The sequence below is a fragment of the Salmo salar genome, chromosome 12, assembly GCF_965601325.2.
Source record: "Salmo salar chromosome 12, fSalSal1, whole genome shotgun sequence".
Classification (NCBI taxonomy): Eukaryota; Metazoa; Chordata; class Actinopteri; order Salmoniformes; family Salmonidae; genus Salmo; species Salmo salar.
Genome location: NC_138302.1, coordinates 10378254 through 10392088, shown reverse-complemented (window position 1 = coordinate 10392088; position 13835 = coordinate 10378254). Strand labels below are relative to the sequence as shown.

Sequence of the window (13835 nt, the reverse complement as noted above, 5' to 3'; positions counted from 1 at the left end):
AGACTCAGGTAGGAGAGAGAGGGGGCGATGACAGACTCAGGTAGGAGAGAGAGAGGGGGATGACAGACTCAGGTAGGAGAGGGATGAGGGGGATGACAGACTCAGGTAGGAGAGGGAGAGGGGGATGACAGATTCAGGAGAGAGAGAGGGGGATGAAATTCAGGTAGGGGCGAGAGGGGGATGACCGATTCAGGTGAGAGAGAGAGAGAGGGGGATGACAGATTCAGGTGAGAGAGAGAGAGAGGGGGATGACAGATTCAGGTGAGAGAGAGAGAGAGGGGGATGACAGATTCAGGTGAGAGAGAGAGAGAGGGGGATGACAGATTCAGGTGAGAGAGAGAGAGAGGGGGATGACAGATTCAGGTGAGAGAGAGAGGGGGGGGATGACCGACTCAGGTAGGAGAGAGAGGGGGGGATGACCGACTCAGGTAGGAGAGAGAGGGGGGGATGACAGACTCAGGTAGGAGAGAGAGGGGGGGATGACAGACTCAGGTAGGAGAGAGAGGGCGATGACAGACTCAGGTAGGAGAGAGAGGTCGATGACAGACTCAGGTAGGAGAGAGAGGGCGATGACAGACTCAGGTAGGAGAGAGAGGGCGATGACAGACTCAGGTAGGAGAGAGAGGGCGATGACAGACTCAGGTAGGAGAGAGAGGGCGATGACAGACTCAGGTAGGAGAGAGAGGGCGATGACAGACTCAGGTAGGAGAGAGAGGGGGCGATGACAGACTCGGGTAGGAGAGAGAGGGGGCCATGACAGACTCAGGTAGGAGAGAGAGGGGGGGATGACAGACTCAGGTAGGAGAGAGAGGGGGGGATGACAGACTCAGGTAGGAGAGAGAGGGCGATGACAGACTCAGGTAGGAGAGAGAGGGCGATGATAGACTCAGGTAGGAGAGAGAGAGAGGGCGATGACAGACTCAGGTAGGAGAGAGAGAGAGGGCGATGACAGACTCAGGTAGGAGAGAGAGAGAGGGGGATGACAGACTCGGGTAGGAGAGAGAGAGAAGGGGATGACAGACTCGGGTAGTAGAGAGAGGGGGGATGACAGACTCAGGTGAGAGAGAGAGAGGGGGATGACAGATTCAGGTACGGGATGACCGATTCAGGAGAGAGAGGGGGCGATGACAGACTCAGGTAGGAGAGAGAGGGGGGGATGACAGACTCAGGTAGGAGAGAGAGGGCGATGACAGACTCAGGTAGGAGAGAGAGAGAGGGCGATGACAGACTCAGTTAGGAGAGAGAGATAGGGCGATGACAGACTCAGTTAGGAGAGAGAGAGACGGCGATGACAGACTCGGGTAGGAGAGAGAGACGGCGATGACAGACTCAGGTAGGAGAGAGAGAGGGCGATGACAGACTCAGGTAGGAGAGGGAGAGGGGGATGACAGATTCAGGAGAGAGAGAGGGGGATGACAGATTCAGGTAGGAGAGGGAGAGGGGGATGACATTCAGGTAGGGGCGAGAGGGGGATGACCGATTCAGGTGAGAGAGAGAGAGAGGGGGATGACAGATTCAGGTGAGAGAGAGAGAGAGGGGGATGACAGATTCAGGTGAGAGAGAGAGAGAGGGGGATGACAGATTCAGGTGAGAGAGAGAGGGGGGGATGACCGACTCAGGTAGGAGAGAGAGGGGGGGATGACCGACTCAGGTAGGAGAGAGAGGGGGGGATGACCGACTCAGGTAGGAGAGAGAGGGGGGGATGACAGACTCAGGTAGGAGAGAGAGGGCGGGATGACAGACTCAGGTAGGAGAGAGAGGGCGATGACAGACTCAGGTAGGAGAGAGAGGGCGATGACAGACTCAGGTAGGAGAGAGAGGGCGATGACAGACTCAGGTAGGAGAGAGAGGGCGATGACAGACTCAGGTAGGTGAGAGAGGGGGGGATGACAGACTCAGGTAGGAGAGAGAGGGGGGATGACAGACTCAGGTAGGAGAGAGAGGGCGATGACAGACTCAGGTAGGAGAGAGAGGGGGGGATGACAGACTCAGGTAGGAGAGAGAGGGCGATGACAGACTCAGGTAGGAGAGAGAGGGCGATGACAGACTCAGGTAGGAGAGAGAGGGCGATGACAGACTCAGGTAGGAGAGAGAGGGCGATGACAGACTCAGGTAGGAGAGAGAGAGAGGGCGATGACAGACTCAGGTAGGAGAGAGAGGGGGGATGACAGACTCAGGTGAGAGAGAGAGAGGGGGATGACAGATTCAGGTACGGGATGACCGATGACAGACTCAGGTAGGAGAGAGAGAGGGCGATGACAGACTCAGGTAGGAGAGAGAGGGGGGGATGACAGACTCAGGTAGGAGAGAGAGGGCGATGACAGACTCAGGTAGGAGAGAGAGAGAGGGCGATGACAGACTCAGGTAGGAGAGAGAGAGAGGGCGATGACAGACTCAGTTAGGAGAGAGAGATAGGGCGATGACAGACTCAGTTAGGAGAGAGAGAGAGGGCGATGACAGACTCGGGTAGGAGAGAGAGGGGGGGATGACAGACTCAGGTGAGAGAGAGAGAGGGGGATGACAGATTCAGGTAGGGGATGACCGATTCAGGAGAGAGAGAGGGGGATGACAGATTCAGGTAGGAGAGGGAGAGGGGGATGACAGATTCAGGTAGGGGCGAGAGGGGGATGACCGATTCAGGTGAGAGAGAGAGAGGGGGATGACAGATTCAGGTGAGAGAGAGAGAGAGAGAGAGAGAGAGGGGGGATGACAGATTCAGGTAGGGGATGACTGATTCAGGAGAGAGAGAGGGGGGATGACAGATTCAGGTAGGAGAGAGAGAGAGAGAGGGGGATGACCGATTCAGGTAGGGGATGACCGATTCAGGAGAGAGAGAGGGGGATGACAGATTCAGGTAGGAGAGAGAGAGAGAGAGAGGGGGATGACAGATTCAGGTGAGAGAGAGAGGGGGGATGACAGATTCAGGTGAGAGAGAGCGGGGGGATGACAGATTCAGGTGAGAGAGAGAGGGGGGATGACAGATTCAGGTGAGAGAGAGGGGGGATGACAGATTCAGGTGAGAGAGCGAGAGGGGGGATGACAGACTCAGGTAAGAGAGCGAGAGGGGGGATGACAGACTCAGGTAAGAGAGAGAGGGGTGGATGACATTCAGGTAAGAGAGGGGCGATGACAGACTCAGGTAGGAGAGAGAGGGCGATGACAGACTCAGGTAGGAGAGAGAGGGCGATGACAGACTCAGGTAGGAGAGAGAGGGGGGGATGACAGACTCAGGTAGGAGAGAGGGGGGGGGATGACAGACTCAGGTAGGAGAGAGAGGGGGGATGACAGACTCAGGTAGGAGAGAGAGGGGGGATGACACACTCAGGTAGGAGCGAGAGGGCGATGACAGACTCAGGTAGGAGAGAGAGGGCGATGACAGACTCAGGTGAGAGAGAGAGGGGGATGACAGATTCAGGTAGGGGATGACCGATTCAGGAGAGAGAGAGGGGGATGACAGATTCAGGTAGGAGAGGGGGAGGGGGATGACAGATTCAGGTAGGGGCGAGAGGTGGATGACCGATTCAGGTGAGAGAGAGAGAGGGGGATGACCGATTCAGGTGAGAGAGAGAGAGGGGGATGACAGATTCAGGTGAGAGAGAGAGAGGGGGATGACAGATTCAGGTGAGAGAGAGAGGGGGATGACAGATTCAGGTGAGAGAGAGAGGGGGGATGACAGATTCAGGTGAGAGAGAGAGAGGGGGGATGACAGACTCAGATAAGAGGGAGAGAGAGGGGGATGACATTCAGGTAGGGGATGACCGATTCAGGAGAGAGAGAGGGGGATGACAGATTCAGGTAGGAGAGAGAGAGAGGGGATGACAGATTCAGGTGAGAGAGAGGGGGGGGGATGACAGATTCAGGTGAGAGGGAGAGGGGGATGACAGATTCAGGTAAGAGAGAGAGGGGTGGATGACATTCAGGTAAGAGAGGGGGGATGACAGATTCAGGTGAGAGAGAGAGGGGGGATGACAGATTCAGGTGAGAGAGAGAGAGGGGGGATGACAGACTCAGGTAAGAGGGAGAGAGAGGGGGATGACATTCAGGTAGGGGATGACCGATTCAGGAGAGAGAGAGGGGGATGACAGATTCAGGTAGGAGAGAGAGAGAGAGGGGGATGACCAATTCAGGTGAGAGAGAGAGGGGGGATGACAGATTCAGGTGAGAGAGGGGGGATGACAGATTCAGGTGAGAGAGAGAGGGGGGATGACAGATTCAGGTGAGAGAGAGATGGGTGGATGACATTCAGGTAAGAGAGGGGTGATGACAGACTCAGGTAGGAGAGAGAGGGCGATGACAGACTCAGGTAGGAGAGAGAGGGCGATGACAGACTTAGGTAGGAGAGAGAGGGGGGATGACAGACTCAGGTAGGAGAGAGAGAGGGGGGATGACAGACTCAGGTGAGAGAGAGAGAGGGGGATGACAGATTCAGGTGAGAGAGAGAGGGGGGATGACAGATTCAGGTGAGAGAGAGACGGGGATGACAGATTCAGGTGAGAGAGAGAGAGGGGGGGATGACAGATTCAGGTAGGGAATGACCGATTCAGGAGAGAGAGAGGGGGGATGACAGATTCAGGTAGGGGTTGACCGATTCAGGAGAGGGAGAGGGGGATGACAGATTCAGGTAGGAGAGGGAGAGGGGGATGACAGATTCAGGTAGGGGCGAGAGGGGGATGACCGATTCAGGTGAGAGAGAGAGGGGGGATGACAGATTCAGGTGAGAGAGGGGGGATGACAGATTCAGGTGAGAGAGAGAGGGGGGATGACAGATTCAGGTGAGAGAGAGATGGGTGGATGACATTCAGGTAAGAGAGGGGTGATGACAGACTCAGGTAGGAGAGAGAGGGCGATGACAGACTCAGGTAGGAGAGAGAGGGCGATGACAGACTCAGGTGAGAGAGAGAGAGGGGGATGACAGATTCAGGTGAGAGAGAGAGGGGGGATGACAGATTCAGGTGAGAGAGAGACGGGGGATGACAGATTCAGGTGAGAGAGAGAGAGGGGGGGATGACAGATTCAGGTAGGGAATGACCGATTCAGGAGAGAGAGAGGGGGGATGACAGATTCAGGTAGGAGAGAGAGAGAGAGGGGGATGACCGATTCAGGTAGGGGATGACCGATTCAGGAGAGAGAGAGGGGGATGACACATTCAGGTAGGAGTTAGAGGGGGATGACCAATTCAGGTGAGAGAGAGAGGGGGATGACCAATTCAGGTGAGAGAGAGAGAGAGGGATGACAGATTCAGGTGAGAGAGAGAGGGGGATGACAGATTCAGGTGAGAGAGAGAGGGGGATGACAGATTCAGGTGAGAGAGAGAGAGGGGGATGACAGATTCAGGTGAGAGAGAGAGAGGGGGATGACAGATTCAGGTGAGAGAGAGAGAGGGGGATGACAGATTCAGGTGAGAGAGAGAGAGGGGGATGACAGATTCAGGTGAGAGAGAGAGAGGGGGATGACAGATTCAGGTGAGAGAGAGAGAGGGGGATGACAGATTCAGGTGAGAGAGAGAGGGGGGATGACAGATTCAGGTGAGAGAGAGAGAGGGGGGGTGACAGACTCAGGTAAGAGAGAGAGAGAGGGGGATGACATTCAGGTAGGGGATGACCGATTCAGGAGAGAGAGAGAGGGGGATGACAGATTCAGGTGAGAGAGAGAGGGGATGACAGATTCAGGTAGGAGAGAGAGAGAGGGGATGACAGATTCAGGTGAGAGAGAGAGAGAGGGGGATGACAGATTCAGGTGAGAGAGAGAGGGGGGATGACAGATTCAGGTGAGAGGGTGAGGGGGATGACAGATTCAGGTAAGAGAGAGAGGGGTGGATGACATTCAGGTAAGAGAGTGGGGATGACAGATTCAGGTGAGAGAGAGAGAGGGGGATGACAGATTCAGGTGAGAGAGAGAGAGGGGTGGATGACAGATTCAGGTGAGAGAGAGAGGGGGATGACAGATTCAGGTGAGAGAGAGAGGGGGATGACAGATTCAGGTGAGAGAGAGAGAGAGGGGGATGACAGATTAAGGTGAGAGAGAGAGAGGGGGATGACAGATTCAGGTGAGAGAGAGAGAGGGGGATGACAGATTCAGGTGAGAGAGAGAGAGGGGGTTGACAGATTCAGGTAAAATGGCTCTCTGGGATTGTGTGTGTGTGTATAGATTAGTCATGCTGTGTCGTTAATCTTCTCTGTCTGATCTCTCTTCAGGGAGGATGAGGAAGATGAGCAGCTCAATAAGATGATGAAGAACCTAGGTCAGTCCCTACACAACACATCTAGGATCAGTTTCCCTTATATAACCCTTATCAAACCCAAGGTCAGTCCCTACACGACAGGTCTAGGATCAGTTTCCCTTATATAACCCTTATCAAACCCAAGGTCAGTCCCTACACGACAGGTCTAGGATCAGTTTCCCTTCTATAACCCTCATCAGAACCAGTAGGGGAGAAAACTGAGCTGCTCTCAGTACACAGCTTGACGTCTCAGTGATTCTACACACAGCTTGACATTTCTCAGTGATTCTACACGCAGCTTGACGTTTCTCGGTGATTCTACACACAGCTTGACGTTTCAGTGATTCTACACGCAGCTTGACGTTTCTCGGTGATTCTACACGCAGATTGACGTTTCAGTGATTCTACACGCAGCTTGACGTTTCTCGGTGATTCTACACGCAGCTTGACGTTTCTCGGTGATTCTACACGCAGCTTGACGTTTCTCGGTGATTCTACACGCAGCTTGACGTTTCTCGGTGATTCTACACGCAGCTTGACGTTTCTCGGTGATTCTACACACAGCTTGACGTTTCTCGGTGATTCTACACACAGCTTGACGTTTCTCGGTGATTCTACACGCAGCTTGACGTTTCTCGGTGATTCTACACGCAGCTTGACGTTTCAGTGATTCTACACACAGCTTGACGTTTCAGTGATTCTACACGCAGCTTGACGTTTCAGTGATTCTACAGTACCTGAGGTGTCATCCTTCAGCTGCCTATGACACCTCTGATTCATTTAAGTTCTTTCACTTTCAAACTTTCATCTAGTTGATGAGCCTACCACTATCTATGTTTTTCACTTTGTATTTATTTATTTAAATAGTCCAAATATGTGTGTTTTCATTGGGAAATTATGCATCTCATTAAGTCTAATAGCTGCTAATGGAAAAGCGTCTAACAATTTCCACCCCCTTTCATGTGGAAAATAAATCCTATATGGTCTGTAACTGAACTGATGAGTCTGACGTGTGATAATGTCTGTGGTTAATGTAGCAGGTTCATTTGACCCTAAACTGAGAGTCAGTCAGAAGTCAGTCTCATCTGTTATTCATCATGCTGAGTGGTTAGCTGGAAACAGAGAAAAAGAATTTGGTTCAACTTTGAATGGTCGCTGCTGTTTGGAGTGCGTCCCAAAAAGGCACCCCGTTCCCTATATAGGGACGCAGCCTCCGTAATGTTGTAATCAGGTCTGGTCAGCCAGGATAACTTTTCCAAATAGACCAGAGGCTGCCTATGTATTAAACAAGTTAATGGCATTATTATTCTGATGTGTGTGTGTGTGTGTGTGGGGGGGGGGGGGGGGTTCTGTAGAAACAGTATTTGTACCTTAGTTGATGGAATAATGCCTCTTCTAAATGAATGTAAATCATTCTGCGTGTTGAAACCCACTGCTTTGTCACCTTGACTTGACTTCTGGTGCAGCTTTCCAACTGCTCTGGTCTCTGTCTAACCTTTTCTTTAAAGGCCAACTGCTCTGGTCTCTGTCTAACCTTTTCTTTAAAGACCAACTGCTCTGGTCTCTGTCTAACCTTTTCTTTAAAGGCCAACTGCTCTGGTCTCTGTCTAACCTTTTCTTTAAAGACCAACTGCTCTGGTCTCTGTCTAACCTTTTCTTTAAAGAGCAACTGCTCTGGTCTGTCTAACCTTTTCTTTAAAGACCAACTGCTCTGGTCTCTGTCTAACCTTTTCTTTAAAGACCAACTGCTCTGGTCTCTGTCTAACCTTTTCTTTAAAGGCCAACTGCTCTGGTCTCTGTCTAACCTTTTCTTTAAAGGCCAACTGCTCTGGTCTCTGTCTAACCTTTTCTTTAAAGAGCAACTGCCCCTGAAAACCAACTTCTCATTTAGAAAACAGCCTCTTGGCATCTATGAGTCAAACATTTATTCTACTTTCAAAATGTAAATAGAATAATTTATGTCATAACGTCAGTCTCGTCCCAAAATGTTGTTTTGTGAGATTTAAGGTTGTGACTGCATCACAGCATAAATGAAGGTTGGGGGTGTTTCAACCCTGCCCACAGCACACAAGTAATCATCAATTCGGAGTGCAGTTGTTTGCAACCTGATTGCAATGCCTGTGGTGAATTTGTGTTGACTAAGCCCTATGAATAGCCCTATGGAACCATCAGTAAATTGCATAATGTACACAAAAATACAATAGCTCCAAATTTCAATTACTTAACCTCAAACCAACTATAAATTGTAGAAATTCATATACAGATATTGAAATCATTTAATGAGAACTAAAAGGTGTGCTATATGAAAATATGGTCTTATTTACATTGTGTGTAATTTATTGACGGTCCCTAACTATCCCAAAGTCAAACCAATTTTGCCACCGTCGCACAACAGCCGGTTGAAGCTAATTGGCTAAATAATTTGGCTAACCCTTCCCACCTGTGAACACACACACACACACACACACAACACCCATATCAAACCACACCCCGAAACCAACTCTCCTTTGAATTCAGTCATGGCTGCTAGCATTTCTTAATGAACCGAATCTAAAAGGAGGCCAAATCAGGAAGTGTTGTCGCTCTTCAACGGTGTGAATCATCCCTCTAATAATGTCCTTAGTCTCTAACCCTCTGTATCCTATGGGAGATCCTCTCTAACCCTCTGTCACATGTATCCTATGGTACATTCTGTTACTGATGTGGGGGGTAGTTTGCCTTGTGGTAGAGTCAGCATGGCAGAAGTCGGCTTGGTGATGTGGGTCTGCTTGGTGTCCCAGACCAACAGGCTTGGTGTCCCAGACCAACAGGCTTAGTGTCCCAGACCAACAGGCTTGGTGTCCCAGACCAACAGGCTTGGTGTCCCAGACCAACAGGCTTGGTGTCCCAGACCAACAGGCTTGGTGTCCCAGACCAACAGGCTTGGTGGAGCTAGTCCCAGACCAACAGGCTTGTCTCCCTCCTTGACTTAGACTCGACCTATCTGGCTCGTAGTTCAGTTCTCTACTAGTACAGTGTGCCAGTTCAAAGTTCACAGCAGCGTGTTGTCATGTGTCGTGAACAGCACACTGACTACAGATTGTCATGGTTCTTATTGTAACCTCTCTCTTCTTTTTGTCTGTCAAGGTAAAAATCTGTCGTTCTGCCCCTGAACAAGGCAGTTAACCCACCGTTCCTATGCTGTCATTGTAAATAAGAATTTGTTCTTAACTGACTTGCCTGGTTAAATAAAGGTAAAAAAAAATCTAATAATTGGTCCTGGAATATTTCGAACTAGAGGAGAGACTTTTAAAAACTTCAAAACAATCAACCTTATTATGGGTTTAATTTTTGTAATAATGGAGCTGGTCAACCGGAGGGGATCACTGAGAAGCCACCAGCAGATTTGGATTACAGCTCTTTATAGCAAAGTACATCCTCCTGAAATGTTCATGACAAACAACAGATGTGTGGAATGTTGTCCAAGGTGAGGTTTTGTTTGCGAGAGAGAATGATTGTTGTAATTGTATAGAAACCAGGGTTTGGCCACAAAGACAAGGTTCCTCCCATCAGCCGTCCACACCAGAGACATCTCCTCCCTGGTAGCTCATAGTACACAAAAACCAAGTCATTCTATGAAATGTAGGTTTTATCACCAAGCCATCATAACTCAATTGCCAGCGCCAAGCCCCAGAGGCCCAACTCAGTCTCGAGAGAGTACTGAGAAACTTTATTCCATGCAATTTTCTACCATACGTTGTTCTTATTGTAATCTCTCTCTTCTATTGTCTGTCGTGGTTCTTATTGTAATCTCTCTCTTCTATTGTCTGTCGTGGTTCTTATTGTAATCTCTCTCTTCTATTGTCTGTCGTGGTTCTTATTGTAATCTCTCTCTTCTATTTGTCTGTCGTGGTTCTTATTGTAATCTCTCTCTTCTATTGTCTGTCGTGGTTCTTATTGTAATCTCTCTCTTCTATTGTCTGTCGTGGTTCTTATTGTAATCTCTCTCTTCTATTGTCTGTCGTGGTTCTTATTGTAATCTCTCTCTTCTATTGTCTGTCGTGGTTCTTATTGTAATCTCTCTTTTAGTTATGGTTCTTTTTGTAATTTCTCTCACCACTTCTACTCTCTCATCCCATCCTCCTCTCTCTTTCAGACACAAAGAAAGAAAAGAAGAAGAAGTCTAGCTTTAAGTTGTTTGGTAGGAACAAGAAGGAGGGATGATCCCACGAGGAGGAACTCTGGGACACACTGTTACACTGCTTTAGATGTGCTTATTACTGCTTTGATAGTTCATGTATTGAAGTCTGTTAGCTCTCTGATTCATGTGTCTATAATATGCTCCTGCCATGTGTGTGTGTGACCCCTCATTGTCATCCGTCATCACACTGTCCTCTGTGTCAAGCTGAAACCCAGTATAACACCACACATCCACACTGTGTCTGTCTGTCTGTATGTAATGTGTATGTAATGTGTGTGTGGTTAGTTAATCTGTATGATGGGGATTATGTAGGGATTAGAAGATATCAAAGGAACTCTGGCCTCGCTGTCTAATAATGACTCACTGCTAATGGCTTACATCACTCACTGTACCGTGTGTCTGTGCCCTTTGACCTCTGCTGTTTTAAAGCCATGTTTACAGGCTATAGAGAGACGTTGTTTTGTTCAGGGGTCGGACAACTCTTCTTATGACATACTAATCATCACGTTTTTCTGTAGCTTCATCTGTCCCTGGGATGGTTTATCTTCTGACTCCAGATCAGATGTTAGCGCTGTAATCGCCCCCTAGTTTGTTTTATAATGTTATGCCCTGACTCCAGATCAGTGATGAGTGTCTTATGAGCTTTTATTAAACAGCATTTTGCATTGATCAAAGTTAATGTGTATAAATGCTGGCCCTTCAGCCAAAGGGTTTTTATTCAGTATAATAGACTCGCATTTAACATTCTGTTATAATGATCAGTGGTGCCTTAGTGACATCATATTCTGTTATAATGATCAGTGGTGCCTTAGTGACTTCACATTCTGTTATAATGATCAGTGGTGCCTTAGTGACATCATATTCTGTTATAATGATCAGTGGTGCCTTAGTGACTTCACATTCTGTTATAATGATCAGCGTGGTGCCTTAGTGACATCACATTCTGTTATGTTCAGCGTGGTGTCTTAGTGACATCACATTCTGTTATAATGATCAGCGTGGTGCCTTAGTGACATCACATTCTGTTATAATGATCAGTGGTGCCTTAGTGACATCACATTCTGTTATAATGATCAGTGGTGCCTTAGTGACATCACATTCTGTTATAATGATCAGCGTGGTGCCTTAGTGACATCACATTCTGTTATAATGATCAGCGTGGTGCCTTAGTGACATCACATTCTGTTATAATGATCAGTGGTGCCTTAGTGACATCACATTCTGTTATAATGATCAGTGGTGCCTAAGTGACATCACATTCTGTAATAATGATCAGTGGTGCCTTAGTGACATCACATTCTGTTATAATGATCAGTGGTGCCTTAGTGACATCACATTCTGTTATAATGATCAGTGGTGCCTTAGTGACATCACATTCTGTTATAATGATCAGTGGTGCCTTAGTGACATCACATTCTGTTATAATGATCAGCGTGGTGCCTTAGTGACATCACATTCTGTTATTATGATCAGCGAGGTGCCTTAGTGACATCACATTCTGTTATAATGATTAATAGTGCCTTAGTGACATCACATTCTGTTATAATGATCAGCGTGGTGCCTTAGTGACATCACATTCTGTTATTATGATCAGCGAGGTGCCTTAGTGACATCACATTCTGTTATAATGATCAGTGGTGCCTTAGTGACATCACATTCTGTTATAATGATCAATAGTGGAAAACAGAAATGTGGCCAGTTTTAGTCTTGTGGAGAAACCAGGAAATGAATGATTTGACCAGGAAATGAATGATTTTGATCAGGAAATGAATGCGTGAATGATTTGACCAGGAAATGAATGCGTGAATAATTCGATCCATATTGGATCTGAGTGCGAATGTGCTATTCAAAATGGTCAATACCTGAGTCGTCATTGATGAGGGGAAATTTGTTTTTGCTAACGGCACTTTTAATAAATGACAAGTAACTGTTTTCTTTTTAGATGGTTGTGTCAGAATTGAGACATTTTATGAATCGAGATAATTGTTAAATGTACGGTTTTTTCCCCCCCCCTCTGTATAATTTGTGAGCGGATTTCTGGTTTTATCAGAATGGAGACTTGTCTTTCTAATTCAACAGTGCTATTGAAGGAGCTGTAATCAACTGTGGAAGGCAGACTACAGTTGGACCAAAACCACTAAAAGCGTGTAACTGATCCTGTGTTCCCTCTGTTCCCATGTGTCTCCCTGTATATACTGTCCTGTGTTCCCTCTGTTCCCATGTGTCTCCCTGTATATACTGTCCTGTGTTCCCTCTGTTCCCATGTGTCTCCCTGTATATACTGTCCTGTGTTCCCTCTGTTCCCATGTGTCTCCCTGTATATACTGTCCTGTGTTCCCTCTGTTCACATGTGTCTCCCTGTATATACTGTCCTGTGTTCCCTCTGTTCCCATGTGTCTCCCTGTATATACTGTCCTGTGTTCCCTCTGTTCCCATGTGTCTCCCTGTATATACTGTCCTGTGTTCCCTCTGTTCCCATGTGTCTCCCTGTATATACTGTCCTGTGTTCCCTCTGTTCCCATGTGTCTCCCTGTATATACTGTCCTGTGTTCCCTCTGTTCCCATGTGTCTCCCTGTATATACTGTCCTGTGTTCCCTCTGTTCCCATGTGTCTCCCTGTATATACTGTCCTGTGTCTCTGCACTGTTTATTCCTCATATCTCCTTTTTTCTTCAATAAATTCAATAATGATGGAAAATTTACATTTTGCCCTGGTTTTTAAATATTTTGTTCCTCACTATGTGTGTGTGTGTGTGTGTGTGTACATATGTACAGTTGAAGTCTGAAGTTTACATAGACTTAGGTTGGAGTCATTAACTCGTTTTTCAACCACTCCAAAAATGTCTTGTTAAGTAACTATAGTTTTGGCAAGTGGGTTAGGACATCTACTTTGTGCATGACACAAGTCATTTTTCCAACAATTTTTTACAGACAGATTATTTCACACTGTATCACAATTCCAGTGGGTCAGAAGTGTACATACACTAAGTTGACTGTGACTTTAAACAGCTTGCAAAATTCCATAAAATGTCATAGCTTTAGATGCTTCTGATAGGCTAATTGACATCATTTGAGTCATTTGGTGGTGTACCTGTGGACGTATTTCAAGGCCTACCTTCAAACTCAGTGCCTCTTTGCTTGACGTCATGGTTAAATCAAAAGAAATCAGCCAAGACCTCAGAAAAGAAATTGTAGACCACAAGTCTGGTTCATCCTTGGGAGCAATTTCCAGGTACCATGTTCATCTGTACAAACAATAGTATGCAAGTATAAACACCATGGGACCACGCAGCCGTCATACCGCTCAGGAAGGAGACGCGTTCTGTCTCCTAGAGATGAACGTACTTTGGTGTGAAAAGTGCAAATCAATCCCAGAACAACAGCAAAGGACCTTGTGAAGATTCTGGAGGAAACGGGTACAAAAGTATCTATAGC

General features: G+C 47.7%; 1 protein-coding gene across 2 annotated transcripts in view; it reads left to right on the top strand.

The window, feature by feature from the left end:
- Positions 1-13102, top strand: part of LOC106564136 (uncharacterized) — a 54435-nt gene extending 41333 nt beyond the window's left edge. For both annotated transcript variants that reach the window (XM_082958560.1, XM_082958559.1), the window contains 2 exons: positions 6195-6241; positions 10356-13102. In XM_082958560.1, coding sequence (XP_082814686.1) covers positions 6195-6241; positions 10356-10423 — 115 coding nt within the window. In that variant the 3' untranslated portion in view covers positions 10424-13102. The remainder of the gene's footprint in view (positions 1-6194; positions 6242-10355) is intronic.
- The last annotated feature ends 733 nt before the right edge of the window (positions 13103-13835 follow it).